Below are 16667 nucleotides of genomic sequence, written 5' to 3' on the forward strand. Positions count from 1 at the left end.
CCTTCCCAGAGTCTTGCTGGTTCAAGCCTCTGTGTGTATTCTTATTAATCAGGGTTCAATCCTTCCTTTACTTTGCGAACGCAACAAGAACAGTTTCAGGTTAAGTACGGAACCTCCGGAACGAATTAAATACTTAACCTGAGGTACCGCTGTAATTAATTATCATTATTATTATTAATACTCTGTTTTAGGTTAGACAGGGGCCAATTGAGAGCGGGACAAGAGCAAGCAACAGTGTCCAAAGGATTTTATTTTCTACGTTAAAAAAAGGAAAACGGAAACAGTGCCAAATTCTTTAATAATAATAGTAATTAAAAAAAAAAAAACATTTTGAAGGAATCCAAAGAAAAGCTCTTAGGGGGTGGCGGGGGGGAGGTCTCCGAACCCCTTTCCCCCTTTTAACCCCCCAGGGATCATTTATTCCCAACAAGGCATCTCAAAAATTGTCAATGCCCCCTTTTTTGAGCACCCCCTTCTCCAGATGTGGGGTACGAAGGAGGTGGGATAGAACGGCAAGTTTCTGAGTGCCCATTTGCCCCCACCCCTAATCCTGAAGAGGGTCTGTGGAAGGCGGGTTGCAGGCTGGGCAAACCAGGAGCAGAAAAGTGGGGTTGGGGTGTTGCTAGAGACCCCCAACCGGAAGAGGCAGCCCTGACCTGGCCTTGCAGTGGGAGAGGAAGAGAGGGTCCTCTTTTCTGCTGAGCCACTCATCTTTAGAAATCAGACCCTGTTTCTAGAAATGCAGCTTGGGGGTGCACATCTATTTGAATTGGGGGTGGGAGGCAGGAAGCTTGTCTGTCCATCTATCCCAGAGACCTTGTAAAATATTGAGGGCAATCCCCCCCCCCTGCAAAGCAACTTTCTTGGCACTGGATTCATGGCGACCCTCCGTGGGGCAGGTGGGGGTGTTCGAGGGCGACGCCCCGGGGGCATTCACACACCCTTCCTACACTAAAGCCAACTCAGCCCACCCCCCAAGACAAATTTCCTTTTGCTAAGCTCACAAACATGCAAGAACCCCCCCCCAAATCCCCCTCCCAATATTTGAATTAAAAACCTTCTGGAAGCCAAAAGGGGGGGGCGAGACGTTGCTAACCTGTGCTCCCTCCGCAAAGAGATCTACGCATATCGCCATGATCTTTTAAGAAAGAGAGGAAACACCTTAGCTGCAATTTCCCAAAGTCATGGCCCCACCCACCCTGCAAAACACACATGATCCCATGCAAAAATCCCCCCCCCCCCCGGTTTTTGCCCTGCGCTAGAGATGCCAGACGAAGGCACCAGAGAAGAGCCTGGCAAAGGGAGAAAGAAATTGAGACAACAACCCAGGGAGGTGGACACAGAAATACATTTTTTTGGGGGGGGGGGTTGGGTTTTTTTTTTTGCAAAAATAAAGAGAGAGAGAGGGTTTGCTGCCCCCCCCCCAGAGAAGGCCGTGGTTCTGGAGTGAGGCTTCTTCCCTGGAAACGTAGCATCTCCCCGGGAGAAAATGGGATTTAAAAACTGCCGCACCAGTCGTGGATCTTCCCGGGGGTCTCAAGGGGGGCAGGAGGAAGAAGAGGAGGAGCAGGAGGAGGAAGGGGAGACTACTGGGGTGGGAGGGGCTGCCTCTCTAACATGCAGGTTGGGGGGTCCCCCCAACCCCCCCCATTCCTGCTCCCCCCCCCGCACTCCATGAGCAGGAGAAACAGCAACAGAAACATGGCTTTTCCAGTTTCAAATCTTCTTTCCTGTCCAGCCAAGGAAGGAGGTCATCTTCCGACAAAGGGCACCCCTGGAAGGAAAGCAGGTGGTTTTGTTCTTTAAAAAGGGACATGCCCCATAGAACCGAAGAATCCGGATAGACTGCCTCTGGAGCTGGAGGCTCCACATGTACAGGAACAGAGCCCAGGCTGTTGTTTCAGGCCCCAAGGGGATCCAACCGGCCCAGCTTTCTGTCCTTGGAGTGGCCAGGCTTCCCAGCCTTTGGATCAGGCCAAAAGGGGCTCATCTGGCCAGGCTTCCTGTCCTTGCAGGAGTCTGGATAGACTGCCCCTGCACCTGGAGGCTCCACAGTAAGAACCTGTGTGCCGCATCAGGCGCAAGGGGGCGCATCCAGCCCAGCTTCCTGTCCCCACACTGGGCAAACGCTCCATAGGACCTAGGAGCCCAGGTAGACTGCCTCTGGAGCTGGAGCCTCCACAAGAAGCCCAGCAGCTGCTGCCACATCAGGCTGTCTGCTCCTGCGTCTGATCATTTTCCGGGAACACCAGAGACCATCTCACCTTGCGACAGCTAGCACGTCAGCCCCCCCCACCCCAGAGCCCCACACAAGGTCCCCGGCACCCACCTTCCGACCCGCCTCATTCCTGCTGCTCCTCGTTGCTGGCACTGGGCGTCCGGCTGCGGATCTGGCTGCGCAACTGCTCAATGAGTTCCGGGTTCTGCTGCTGCATCTGCTGCGCAAATTGCTGGCCCCTGCAGAGGGAGAGAGGCACGTCAGGGAGGGCCCCTGGTCAGGATACCGGGCATCTTCCCGCTGCAAAATGCGCCGGAATATCCAGGCAATCTGTTCAATAGCTGGCCACCTGTCCCGGGGTCTTCGAAAGATTTAATAACCTCAATAAATCCATAGACAGGAGACTCTGCGCAACTTGAATTCCCTACTGAAGGGTAAAGAGTTCATACCACAAACGCGGGCAGAGACTCTGCAATATTGTGGCTTGAATTCGGAGACACCACCTGCCAAAATATTTAAATGGCAAGCATGTATTTGTGGTCAAATTATTGCAGGTTCATCTGATAAAAATAGATTGAAAAAGAAAAGGGGAGACAGGAGCAGCAGTTCTCCAAGTGTGGCAGGAAGGTTCAGGGGCAACCCAAGAAATTTTTTTATTTTATTTTATTGACTTATTGTCAGGACTGCCGCTAGGTCCCAGCTCACAGAGGACCAACGCCCAGTGGATGTTATATACAAAAGTCTTTATTAAAGTTTAGTTTCCATTTCCAAGCTCTGGGCGCGCAGACCCACGTCTTGACCCTAGACCGGCTAAGTCCCCTCTGACTCACTGCTCCACCCACACCAGTTTAAGATTCTAGCCCGGCTCCACCTCTTGCGCTGCTCTTTCCTGCGCTGGGTCCTTCTGCCCTCTGGGGTTCCCTCCTTCCTGGACTCCTCTGACGCTGAGCCTCCTGAGTCTTGCCCCTCCCTCCGGCAGGCTTTAGGACCTGGCTCCCTTCCCGGGCTCCCCGCTGTGCCGCCCTGCTGTACATTTGAACTTGGCGCGCGCGCCCAGCCGGTGACTTTCCTTCTGACCGTTTCCCCGCTTCCTGATGTGGGTGTTGCCAAACCTGACTCCTCTCCTCCCTCTGGTGGTGAGGACACTGGTCCCGACTCCTGGGACTCCCCCTCCCCACTGCGCTCTGGTGGAGACGCTGGTCCTGATCTCCAGCTGCTGCTCAGGGATTCCCCGCTGGCCCCTTCCTCCTGGGGCTTCCCCCCTGGACACCCCTTCGCTCTGGCCACCGGCGCTCCCTTCTGTGAGTCCTCCGTTTCGCTAGAGAGGCTTGTGGAATAACTCTGGCCACTGTCACTGCCTGCGCCCCCCTCGTACTCCTCCTCCTCACTCTCCATTTGCTCCCCCTCCTGTGTCTCTCCTTCTGAACCCCTGACATCCATCCCCCCCTCGAAGCCCCCCCTTCCCCCCTCCCCCTCTTCAGGTGCGGGTTCCGGGTGCTCTAGAGTTGTCGGGGTGAGTTCAGGATACAGTTCGTCCCCCGAGGCGTGCAGCCATCGTGAGAAGTCCGGAAAGTCCTCCATGGGCTCGTCGACTGCGATTCCCTCCGCTTCCATCTCCTGGGCGGTGTGTTCGAAATCTGAGGCCGCCCCCAAATCACTCACAACCCCTTCTCCCCCTGTCGCCTGAGGTGCCGCCACTTCGCAGGGTCCCTCCGGCACGTCTCTGCGCCATCCCACTTCGGGTTGGTCCTCCCACCAGTAAGATCCCCCCGTGCCAAAACCTGAGAGCGATCCCTCTGGGGAGCTGCCTCCCGGAGCCGAGTCCTCTGCTGACGAGAAACCCCGGAAAGTGCTGGCCGAGAGTGTGGGTGTGAACAGACAATCATCGAAAAAGCCCGCCGGCATAGGCTTGTGCGGGAAAAGTGTATGGAATTCTTCCTTGAGCAACTGCTCCTCCAATGCGTAATCCGGCACCCACCTGTTGGCGCTGGCCGGGGTGTCCTCTGTGGCGAGAAGATATTCAATCCCGTCCTCCCCCCACCTTGAGTCTAAAATCTCAGTGGCTTCGTTGAGTGGCCCCCTCCTCGGCGACCCCCCCTTTTTGGGCGCTTCCCTGAGCGGGTCTGGCGCTGTCCCTGGTGCCTGAAACCTGTGGGGCTCTTTGTAGGGTGTGAGCACTGATCTATGAAAGACCGGGTGCATTCTGGACCCCTCCAGGAGTGTTAACCGGAAGGCCACTGGGTTGATCTGCGCCTCTACTTGGTAAGGCCCTAGCTGCTTGTGCCCGAGCTTCTTCTTGGCCAACGATCTGGCCGGAACTGCCTGGGCTGCTAACCAGACCCAGTCTCCTACCCGGATGTCTTCCCCAACCCTCCTGTGTCGGTCTGCCTGCACTTTGTAAGCCTGTTTCGCCATCTCTAACTGCCTCCTGAGCTGCTCGTGGATCTCCTGCAACTCCGCTGCCACGGCCTCTGCTCCCTGCGGCTCCCCCTCCCTCACTTTCTCTAAACCCGGGAAGGTTCTGGGATGCCGCCCATTGTTGGCGAAAAACGGTGTCACCCCCGTGGACACGTGTTTCGTGTTGTTGTAGGCAAACTCGGCTTGCGGTAGGTAGTCCACCCAGGTCGAGGGCTGCTGGTTCGTGTAGCATCTCAGGTACTGCTGCATGATGGCGTTGACTCTCTCCGCCTGTCCGTTAGTCTGCGGGTGTTGCGCCGACGCCAGGCTGACCTTGACGTTCAGGAAACCCATCAGCTTTTGCCAGAAGTTGGATATGAACTGGCGCCCCCTGTCGGACAGGATGGACCGTGGTAGGCCGTGCACCTTGAACACGTGGTCTATAAACAGCTTGGCGGTCTGCTCGGCTGTGGCCACCTTCGCGCAAGGAATGAAGTGGGCCATCTTGGTGAACAAGTCTACTACCACGAGTACTGCCGTCTTGCCTCTCGAGCTGGGCAGATCCGTGACAAAGTCCAGGGCCACCCTCTCCCACGGCTCGAACGGTGTCTGTAGCGGTTCCAACAGGCCCGCCGGCGGCTGGTGTACTGGTTTGGCCCTTTGGCAGGTGTCGCACCTCTTGACGTATTCCGCGACATCCCCCCTCATCTTGGGCCACCAAAAGTCTCTGGCTACTAGGTCCACCGTCTTCTCCTTGCCGAAGTGTCCCGCGCTGGGTGCGTCATGCAGCTGTTGCAGGACCCTCGCGCGGAGGTTGTCTCCCGGCACGTAGAGGGCTCCTTTGCAGATGAGCAGGCCGTCGCGTATTTGGAAGTCATCGTCCCTCGCCGTGCCGCTACGCACCTCCTCCATCTTGGCTCGCGCGAAGGGATCCGTCTGCAGCGCGCGACGCACCGCGTCCAGGTCCACCGTGGCTGACGCGCATGCCCACGCCTTTGGTGCGAAAATATGCTTGGCCGCCGCCGGCGCCTCTTCTTCGAGGTACTGCGGTTTCCTGGACAGCGCGTCCGCCATGATGTTGTTGTTTCCAGGGATGTATTCTATTCTGAAGTCAAAATCTGCAAAGAACTCCGCCCAGCGGATGTGTCTCTGGTTCAGGAACCTCGCCGTGCGCCAGTACTCCAAGTTCTTATGGTCTGTACGGACCTGCACCGTGTGTTTGGCCCCGACGAGGAAATGCCGCCACGCCTTGAAGGCTGCATGTATGGCCAGTAACTCCCTGTCCCAGATGGTGTAGTTCTGCTCCGACTTGTTGAGTTTCCTGGAGTAGAAAGCGCACGGCCTCCAGTCCCCCTGGTGGTCTTGCTGCAACAGGACGGCCCCCACGGCCCTGTCTGACGCGTCCGTCTCCACTCTCATGGGCCTGCTGGGGTTCACGTGTAGCAGGTGTTCCTCGGACGCGAAGAGGTGCTTGAGCTTCCGAAAGGACTGCTCTGCCTGCTCCGTCCAGATGAACTTCTTCTTCTTGGAACTGAGGGTGTCAGTGATGGCCGCTGTCTGCATGGCGAAACCTTTGATGAACTTGCGATAAAAGTTGGCAAAGCCGACAAACCTCTGGACTTCCTTTCGATTGCGTGGGCTCTTCCAGTCCAGCACTGCCCGTACCTTGGTACTGTCCATGGCGAGTCCCTTGTCGGACAGTTTGTAGCCCAGGAAGTCCACCTCCGTCTTGTCGAACTGGCACTTCTCCAGCTTGGCGTAAAGCCGGTGCTCCCGCAGCCGCTGCAGTACTTCCCTGACATCTCTCTCGTGAGCCTCCGGCGACTCCGAGAAGATCAGGATGTCGTCCAGGAAACAGACGCACTTCTTGTAGAGAAGACCCGCCAAGACATGATGCATGAATGCTTGAAAACAGTGGGAGCCATTTTGTAATCCAAAAGGCATAACTCTATATTCATAGGTGCCCAGCGGCGTAAACATGGCCGTCTTCCACTCGTCACCCTCCCTCACTCGTATGAGATTGTACGCTCCGCGTAGATCCAACTTGGTAAAGATGCGCCCCTTCCGCACCGTTGCCAGCAGGTCATCGATCTTGGGCATGGGGAAGGCTGAGGGCTTGGTTTTCGCATTTAAGACGCGGTAATCAACTACAAGCCTCTTTTGGGGCGTGTCCCGCTTCTTTACAAAGAATACAGGACTGCCCCCCACCGCCTTGGACTCTCGGATGAATCCCGGCTTCAAGTTGTGATCTATGAACTCCCTGAGCTCCTGCAATTCATCCTCAGACATGGAATACAGCTTTCCCGTCGGGAGCATCGCCCCCGGCAGGAGGTCAATCTTGCAGTCGTAGGGTCTGTGGGGAGGCAGCTTGTCCGCTTCTTTCTCGCAGAAGATCTCCAAAAACTCTTTGTACTTGTTAGGTACCGCTTGCAACATGCCCAAGTTCAGCTGTGGTCCATCCTCGTGCCCCTCATCGTCCAAGTCAGCCAGGATGCAGTGTTCTGCGCAGTAGGAGGAGCCGAAGGTCAGTTGCCACTGGTACCAAGCTAATGCCGGGCTGTGCCTATCCAGCCAACTCATGCCCAACACAATGGGCGTGTCTGACAGGCGGGTGACGTTGAAGCTGATGACTTCGCGGTGATTACCAATGCGCATCACCATTGGCGGCGTCTGCTGCAGCACTTGCCCTCCCAGTAGCTCCCTGCCGTCCACCGTGACGACGTTCAGAGGTACCGTCGCTGGCAGAAGGGCTATGCCATGTTGCTGGATGAAGTCCATGCCTATAAAATCTGCATTGCTCCCAGAGTCAATCGTAATGGGGATTTCCACAGTGAGCCCATTGGGAAGTTGAAGGGATGCGGTGAGCTGCACTACTGGTTTGGGTGGGAGGGGGTCTGTGGGCTGTAACATTACTGGGGATTGCTTCACTGACTTGTCTGGCTGGCCCCCAGTGACTCCATTTCCAGCCAGACAGTGGAGTTTTCCTGCTGTGATTCACTCTGCTGAACTGCTTCTGTTACTGTCGCTGCGGCTGCAGTGTGCTTGTGAAACCGCTGGGGACACTCTTTCGCCATGTGCTGAGCACTGTCGCAGATGTAGCACTTCCTGGTCCCTCTAGGAGGCTTCATTTTGACTGCTCCGGCTGTGGACTGAGCCTTAGCACCACCTATCTCCATCGGCTCCTCTCCTCCTCCCAGCGGAGGCATGGATCGAGCGCGCGCCGCTTCCTTGGGAAAGGGGGGTGGTGCTTTCGTTGGCGTGCGGCCCCAATGCACTTCCTCTTTGTCCCAAGAGCGTCCTTCCAGCCTAACCCCAATGGTGAGTGCCCTCTCCACAATGTCCTTGGTGGTTTGGGGTCTCTCCCCCCTTGCAATTTCGTCTTTCACAGCTCCGTTCAGCCCCTCCCAGAACAGATCTCTGACGGCAGGCGATTCTCTCTCCCACCCCAATGCGTTCACCAATGCGAAGAAACGTGAATGATATTGCCTTACAGTGGCTCTACCTTGTCTTAGTCCGTGAATCTGTTTCCTAGCGATATCCACATCAATCTCAGACAAAAAACACGCATCCATCACTTTAAGGAAGGCACCCGCATCTTGGAGGGCTGGATCCTTATCTCTCCAGAGATTGCGCAGCCACGTTTTCGCCTCTCCCCGTAAATGCGAAACAATAAATCCCACTCTTTCTTCCTCATTTTTAAAGTCCTTGTCAAGCAGCTGCAGTGCATATAGTACATCTGCTCTGAAGTTAGGATACTCCTGCAGGTCCCCATTGAAGTGAGACACAAGGCTCCCTCCTCTGTTCCCCAGCCCAATCCCTTCTGGTCTGGTGGCCGGTAGCCTCTGTGTAGTTAGCACTTCTAACCTGGTTCGCAGATCCTGGCAGGCAGCAGCTGCTTCCTGTTCCTTCTTTCTGGACGCCAAAATTTCTGCGTTCAGCTGTGTCACTGCGTTTTGCAGACTCGCTATCTTCTCTTCGGTAGTCATTTCCCTGGTTTTCGTGAGCTCGCGAAGCACCAATCTTCACCCCTCGCTGCTTTCCCACACTCCACGAGGATTTAAAATTGGTGGAAAATGATGAGAGGGGACTTACTGTCAGGACTGCCGCTAGGTCCCACCTCACAGAGGACCAACGCCCAGTGGATGTTATATACAAAAGTCTTTATTAAAGTTTAGTTTCCATTTCCAAGCTCTGGGCGCGCAGACCCACGTCTTGACCCTAGACCGGCTAAGTCCCCTCTGACTCACTGCTCCACCCACACCAGTTTAAGATTCTAGCCCGGCTCCACCTCTTGCGCTGCTCTTTCCTGCGCTGGGTCCTTCTGCCCTCTGGGGTTCCCTCCTTCCTGGACTCCTCTGACGCTGAGCCTCCTGAGTCTTGCCCCTCCCTCCGGCGGGCTTTAGGACCTGGCTCCCTTCCCGGGCTCCCCGCTGTGCCGCCCTCCTGTACATTTGAACTTGGCGCGCGCGCCCAGCCGGTGACTTTCCTTCTGACCGTTTCCCCGCTTCCTGATGTGGGTGTTGCCAAACCTGACTCCTCTCCTCCCTCTGGTGGTGAGGACACTGGTCCCGACTCCTGGGACTCCCCCTCCCCACTGCGCTCTGGTGGAGACGCTGGTCCTGATCTCCAGCTGCTGCTCAGGGATTCCCCGCTGGCCCCTTCCTCCTGGGGCTTCCCCCCTGGACCCCCCTTTGCTCTGGCCACCGGCGCTCCCTTCTGTGAGTCCTCCGATTCGCTAGAGAGGCTTGTGGAATAACTCTGGCCACTGTCACTGCCTGCGCCCCCCTCGTACTCCTCCTCCTCACTCTCCATTTGCTCCCCCTCCTGTGTCTCTCCTTCTGAACCCCTGACACTTATATACCACCCTTCTTCATAAGATCTCAAAGCATTTCCCATTCAAACATTTCAGTCCAGGGAACTACCAAAATTATGTTTTCATTTGCAGAATATGGATGGATATCTTTTCAAAATTAAGACATCTTCACTGTTTTCCCCAATGCATACCTTACCAATAAAAAAGACTGGTTGGTGCAAGCAAGTTTTTGTTCTGCAAATGCGGCCCGGAGAAAAAAGTTTGGGCATGGGACTGGGACCTGGGAGAGACCAGGGTTCAGATCCCACCCCCTTGGACTCGGGGCAGCCGCTACCTCTCCGCCTAACCAACCTCGCAGGGTTGCTGTGAGGGGGATTAAAAGAGGAGGGAGGGAGAACCAGCTGGAGATCCTTGAGAGGAAAAGCAGGGAGGCAGGTGCAAGGCTGCTGGCCAGGTGCTGTTGCTCAGAGCCGGGAGGGGAGAGACCCCCCCAGGTCTTTCTACTCACGCTTGGATAAGGCTGGCGAGGTCATTGGGGGACGCGCCCGCTCCTGGCGCTGCCATGGGGTTGGTGCCACCCGAGATCATCCCAGACATCCTTCCAGCAAAGCGGGCAGGAGAAAAGAAAAGAGGTCATTGTCACAGGTTGTGAGAGTTGGAAGGGTTCCCCCAAAGGTCATCCAGCCCAACCCCCGGCAAGGCAGGGAGCGCAGCAATCCTCGGAGACTCTTCTGAATGGCAGGTTGGCTCTCCTTCCAGCAATTCTGAAATCTGCAGGGAGCCTGCCATTTGGGGGTGTCAGAAGAAGCTTTAAAAAAAGACCCCCCACCCCTTCCCTAAAAATCAGGTGTTTCCCATACTTACAATTGCTGTACCTGCGGATTGTTCATCAGGTTTGATGCCTGTTTTATTTTTTAAAAAAAGGAGAAAAGTGGAGGGGAGAGAAAGAGAGAGTGGTTGGGGAGTCTTCTTTTTACTATTAAATTTTTATTATGAATTCTGTCTTTTTTTCTATTGCAGTTTTATGTTTTGAAGTGCCCTGAGATCTATGGTTAGAGGGCAGCATACAATTTTTTACAACAACAACAATGAGATCCTTATTCCTCCAACAAATCAAAACACCAGCTCAAGAAGCAGGGCTAGACTCACCATGCTCATGAACCCGGGGTTGTTGAGCAAGCCGGCTAAGTCGAAGCCTCCAGCACCTCCTGTCTGAAAGGCAAACAGAGCCGTAGAGTCAGAAGGGACTGCCAAGGATCATCTAGTCCAGCCCCCCGCAAAGCAGGAACCTTTTGCTCAGTGTAAGAGCAAAAGGAGGATTTACACAACACTGTTTCCTCCTAGGAGCTGAAGGTGGTGTGCAAAGTTCTCCCCCTCTGTTGACATCCTTGCCATGACCCTGCAAGGCAGGTGAGTCTGAGAGGTGGCGATTTGCACCCTGGTCACAGCCACCCTGCAAGGGAGGCCAGACCAAGAGAGGCAGCGGCTGGCCCCCTAGGTCACCTGGAGGCTCTATGAAAGGGGGGGGGTGAACACCAGTCCCTCGTGGGTCCTGGCCCAGGTGCTCTAACCACTGCACCACTGCTGCCTCTCCTTCTCACCGGGCTTGGAGCCTCCTTCATTTTCTGCTCCGTGACTTTGAGGTTGGACTTGTACGTCTCGTTATCTGGGTCAAGCTCCAGAGCTTTTCTGTAGTAGAAAACGGCGTCCGAGAGTTTGTTCAGGCTCGACAGGGCTAAGCTGGGAGCAGGAAGCAGAGAGAGAGAGAGAGAGAGAGAGAGAAGGTTGCCTGACCGAGAAGGAGCACCCTGAGGTCCAAAAGCCGTTCCCTGGCTTCTCCCTTACAGGCCACATCCTGGGTCCCCCACTTAGGCTGGAGGGGCCAGTGGGGAGGGGTAATTACCTCTCCCGCCCCGCCTTCCGCCCCCCAAGATGCTCACCCCATCCTGCCATAGGCCTTGCTGTATTTGGGGTCGATGTGAATGGCTCGCTCGCAGTCCCGGACGGCCCCGGTGTAGTTCCCCAGCTTGCTGTAAGCGGCAGCCCTGCGGAGGAGAGAAAGAAAGATGCTCAGCGCTCACCAAATGGCATCCTAGAATCGTGGCGTTGGAGGGGACCCTGAGGGCCATCTAGCCCAACTCCCTGCTGTCCCATGCGGAAATCGAACCCGCAACCTTGGCATTCTCAGCACCACACTCTAAGCAATGGAGCCCTCCAGGCTGACAGGAAGGGGGAATGTAGAGAGAAACAAACATACAGAGAACATCACACACACACACACACACACACACAGACACTCCTACAAAAGTGGAGAAAGAGAGAAAGATCTGCCCATCCCCCACCAGCTCACCGATTGCAATAGTAAACTGCATTGGACGGATTCAGCTCAATGGCTTTTCCATAGAAGGAGACGGCACTTTCAAAGTTTTCCGCCTTCATCTGCTCATTTCCTATAGAGAAGGGAACAAGGAAATCCTAGAGTTGGAAGGGACCCCGAGGGTCATCCAGCCCAACCCCCTGCAAGGCAGGAATCTCCGCTAAAGCATCCAGAGCACCACTATCGATGCTTTTTTTTCTAGAAAAAGAGGTGCTGGAGCTCACGATGAAGTAGTTTCAGTAAGCGCCACACTTTTTAACCAAAAGAAAGATCCTTGAGAACCGCCTGGAAAAAAGCACTGAGGATGAGGGCGATGATCGCTGGCAGGCCCTCAGCTGCGGGGCTCCCTCCCCACGGAGACGCGCCTGGCCCCCTCGCTGTGCAGCAGCCTGGCTGGAGCTGGCATGGAGTGCCCAGAGGGAGGGTCTCACCTTCGGCCTTCAGCCTTTCTGCCTCTGCAGCCTCTTCTTCTGAGGGGGTGACTGGCTCTGAGGGGGGTGGGCTTGGCTGTGGCTCCTGAGGCACACCAGGGCAGAAAGAGAAAAGAAAGTCAGAGCTCAGGAGGTGCCTGCCCAAAGGACTCTTCTTGGGGCAGGCAGGATCACCAGGAGGGTCCCCCAGCGCTCATCCAATCCAACCCAGTCATGCTGCCACTACAGACTACCTGCTCCCCCCACCCAGTCTCCCCCCACTCTGCCAGCAACACCGCCTGCAAAGACACCACCTTCTCCCCTCGTCATGCTCCCACAAACACCTACTTTTGCTGCAGCAGCTTCGAAAATCTCCGGCAGGGTCTGGGACAAGGCGAGGCTGCGGTCGTCCGTGGAGACACCAAACGCTGTCTCGAGGCACTGGATGGCGACTGCAGGAGAGACAAGGGCCCAGTTAACCCTGCTCCCCTCATTTACAGCTCCACAGGGAGGCGGGGGGGGGGGTCGTTGGCAGGACACGTTTCTGGCATGCAGAAGGGCCCAGGGTGGCAGAGACACTCAGCTTCCAATCTCAAATGTCTGTGCCTACTCAGCAAAGACAAGCCTGGATGGGGCAACCAAGCCAGATGGGCAGGGTATAAATAATAAAATTATGATGATGATGATTGTTAATCACATTTGCATCCCGCCCTGCAAAACAGTCCACTTTTAAGGAAGCAGTGGTGCCGCGTTGTGTGTTTTAATGGATTAGATCGATCGATCGAGAGCTACATAGATGTAGTTTCAATTTCAACGATGTTTGATCACTTTTTAATTTGTTTATTTGTTGAAAGCTGCCCAGGGTGGCTGGGGTAACCGAGTCAGATGGATGGCATATAAATAATAAATTTGTTGTTGTTGTTTTCCTTTGTTTTTAGCAGTTTCTGTTTTATTTGCAAGCTGCCTTGTGTCCTGTCGTAGCAAAAGGCAGGATATAAATTATTATTATTATTTTAAGAGTCAAATGTTGGGCGAGAAGGTTGGGCCAAAGGGGCCCCCGAGGCCTAAACAGGAAAACATAGAATCAAACAGAGCTTTTTCCAGCTCCTGTTTCCCCGTCCTCCGCCCCCCCCCCCACCTTCCAGGCTCTCCTGGGCATCGGCTGAGAGTCCTCCATGATGCAGCTGGTCCTGGAGGAACTGGATGATGGAGAAAGCCAGGCGCCTCTTCTCGGCCATGCTGGGGCTCCAGGGAACTCCTCTCGGTGGCTGGAAAAGAACAGCAGCACACAAAGGGTTAACGGTCAGCATTCAAAATCTGCCAGGTCCAACTGGGGCCACAGGGAGATCTCTGGGCACCAGGTTGGGAGATGGGCATCTCCGTCTGGCTGGCCCTAAGCGGTTCAGCAGAAGAGCTCATTTCTATCCCAAGGAGCCCATGGTTCACCCCCTCCTCTGCTAATCCCTACAACGACCCTGCGAAGGAGGCGAAGAGATTGTGACTGACTCCAAGGTCACCCAGCGAGCTTCATGACAGAGTGGGGATTCGAACTCTGATCTCCCAGGTCCCCGTCCGACATTCTCACCATTACACCCTCACTGGCTTGCCAGAGCACTTCTGCAAGTAAAGAAATACAGTGGTGCCTCAAGTTACAGATGCTTCAGGTTACAGACTCCACTAACCCAGAAATAGTACCTCGGGTTAAGAACTTTGCTTCAGGATGAAAACAGAAATTGTGTGGCAGCAGCAGGAGGGCCCATTAGCTAAAGTGGTACCTCAGGTTAAGAACAGTTTCAGGTTAAGAACAGACCTCCGGAACGAATTATGTTTGTGACCTGAAGTGTTTGTAACCCAAAGTACCACTGTATGGGGAAGGCCAAATGTCACTTAGAGAAGGTCCTGAAATATTCTCCTTGAAGCTGACAAAAACCAGGACATCAATGGATTTCCTTCTACGCCTTGGCGGAAGGTTTGTCTGTTTGCACTGGGATACCTCTTTGGAAATCATCTCCAAATTCTGCAGGGCAGCTCCCCAAATCAAGGAGCAAGTTGTACCTCTGGGCTTGGATCCCGTCAGGTGACATTTTGGATCAAGACTCGGGACTGCACCACTCTAAAACACACTGATTTCAACCCGATTTCAAAACAGTGCTGATTTTTAACCGCTGGTGCAAAAACTGAGCTGATTTTAAGCCACTGATTCCAAAACTGCACTTATTTTAAAGCCCCCTGATTTTGAGTACTGATTCCAGAACCATGCTGCTTTTAATAACAATAATAATAATAATTCATTTTTTTTACCATGCCCATCTGGCTGGGCTTCCCCAGCCACTCTGCGGAAATCAATTTCGAAGTGCACTAATTTTAACCACTGACTCCAAAACCACCACACTTTTAAAAAAGTGATTCCAAAGTGCACTGATTTCACCACCGATTTCAAAACTGCCCTGATTTTTGCTTGTTTGTTTCTCAGAATTGGGATGCGGGTGGCGCTGTGGGTAAAAGCCTCAGCGCCTAGGGCTTGCCGATCGAAAGGTCGGCAGTTCGAATCCCCGCAGCGGGGTGCGCTCCCGTTGCTCGGTCCCAGCGCCTGCCAACCTAGCAGTTCGAAAGCACCCTCGGGTGCAAGTAGATAAATAGGGACCGCTTACCAGCGGGAAGGTAAACGGCGTTTCCGTGTGCAGCTCTGGCTCGCCAGAGCAGCGATGTCACACTGGCCACGTGACCCGGAAGTGTCTTTGGACAGCGCTGGCCCCTGGCCTCTTGAGTGAGATGGGCGCACAACCCCAGAGTCTGGCAAGACTGGCCCGTACGGGCAGGGGTACCTTTACCTTTACCTTTACCTTCTCAGAATTGCTGAGGCCATATCATCTATCCTTCTGCTCCCTGCTCCAGTCTAGGGAGAGGGTCTTGCCTGGAGCGTCTCCCCCGCCCCAAACCCCCTCCAGCCCATGGGTGGTGCTGCATCAATAAAACCAGCCATGCTGGTGCCCCGCTCCCCAGAAGCCAGAGAGACCCTCCTGACAAGGGAAGGGGTCTGCAGGGGGTCCCTCCAACACCTCGATCTTCTCGGATGGGCAACCAAAAAGGCGGGCTTTGCAGCCCAGCCCCCCTGTCTCGTGGGATTTGGGAGGCTTTTGTTGAAGGAAGAAACACAGCATAAAGTGAAACAGGGGAAAACTGGGATCTCATGGTTTCTCACAGGGGGGTTGGCTGGACAGGCATGCATCCAACAGGCACGTCCTTCTCTCCCCCCCCATGTACCACGTGGAGATGCAGGCATGGAAAGGGACCTGCTGGACTTCTGCCTGTTCTGCCCCCCCCCCATTATGTTCTGGGGAAGGGGAAAGGATGCCCCCCTCCGTGCCCCAACTCTTTCTCCGGGGAGAGGGAGGAACTCAACAGGTACAGCCCCGGACACAGAGAGAGAGACCCCCGCCTTCCCCTCTCAAGGACCCGGCTGCCTCCAGGGCGGAGGAGGAGGAGGAGGAGGGGCAGCTCCCCACTTGCTTCGAGGCAGAAACCCAACCGGTACAGCACCCTGGCCACCAACCCCCCAAGCCTCAGGGCGGCCCCTCCCCCTGGGAACAAAGGGGGCCCTTCCCCGGGACCCCCGCCCGCCCCCCCCCCACTCACCAGCCCTCCGTCGCCCCCAGCAGCGCAGGAGCCAGCGAGTCCGCCTCCCCCGGGTGCGCATGCGCGGGTGGGTCCCCTTGCCCAACTGCGCAGGCGTAGCTGAGAAAGGACTGCGCCTGCGTTCTGGAGCAGCTTCCGCCAGTCGCCGACGCCCAACTCTCAGTTCCGCCGGGCAAAGCGCTCATGAAAGCGCATGCCAAAGAGGCCCCTCGCGCGCGAGAGTGACGTAACTGACTCTCATCTCCAGCGCATTGCATTCCAGAGATAGATGAGAACATATAGAGTGACACAACTCCTTTTCTGCATAGGGCGTTTTCGGGTTCACAGTGGAGAAATTCTCCTCCTCCTCCGTAGAGGGCACTGGGAATTATAGCTCGGTGAGGGGCGAACTACGGTTTCCATGATTCTTTGGGGCGTCGGGGGTGTACTTTAAATGCATGCTGTATGTCTTGCTAGCTAGGGATGATGGGAGTTGTAGTCCCAAAACAGCTGGAGACCCAAGTTTGTTAAGTTTGGGAAAGTGTGTCGAAGTCCCGCTGAACACTTTCTTCAGACTGGACACACCTCCGACTGCAGTGTTGTGGTTTTTCAAGGTTATTATATTTTTTAGAAAACATCCCAGGGCAGCTCAGTAAAAAGGAGCTCAAGCTGTGAGTTACAAGAGACTTGCTACGTTGTCCAACGTTTGCAGAAGACCAGGATGAATCTGGAAAACTGGCACACAACGGCCCTGCAGTGTTGTCCAGTGTAGTTGTCATAAGCGTGTTGCGAACCTACAGCTGACCTAAGACTAGCAGCAAGCGCTACCAAGTGGGC

At 55.0% G+C, this 16667-nt stretch overlaps 1 protein-coding gene across 1 annotated transcript; it reads right to left on the reverse strand.

Moving 5' to 3' along the window:
* Window positions 1-230: 230 nt before the first annotated feature.
* SGTA (small glutamine rich tetratricopeptide repeat co-chaperone alpha) lies at window positions 231-16068 on the reverse strand. The gene is made up of 12 exons (XM_083720698.1): window positions 15852-16068; window positions 13354-13483; window positions 12564-12667; window positions 12237-12321; window positions 11779-11878; window positions 11369-11473; window positions 11030-11168; window positions 10578-10640; window positions 10293-10330; window positions 9937-10026; window positions 2330-2457; window positions 231-1774 (listed from the first exon to the last, which is right to left on the reverse strand). Exons 2-11 carry the CDS (start codon window positions 13451-13453, stop codon window positions 2343-2345), a joined length of 939 nt encoding a protein of 312 aa, XP_083576824.1. The 5' UTR covers window positions 13454-13483; window positions 15852-16068; the 3' UTR covers window positions 231-1774; window positions 2330-2342.
* Between the last annotated feature and the right edge of the window lie 599 nt (window positions 16069-16667).

Source organism: Podarcis gaigeae (assembly GCF_964106915.1).
Source record: "Podarcis gaigeae genome assembly, chromosome: 18".
In the NCBI taxonomy this organism is placed as follows: Eukaryota; Metazoa; Chordata; class Lepidosauria; order Squamata; family Lacertidae; genus Podarcis; species Podarcis gaigeae.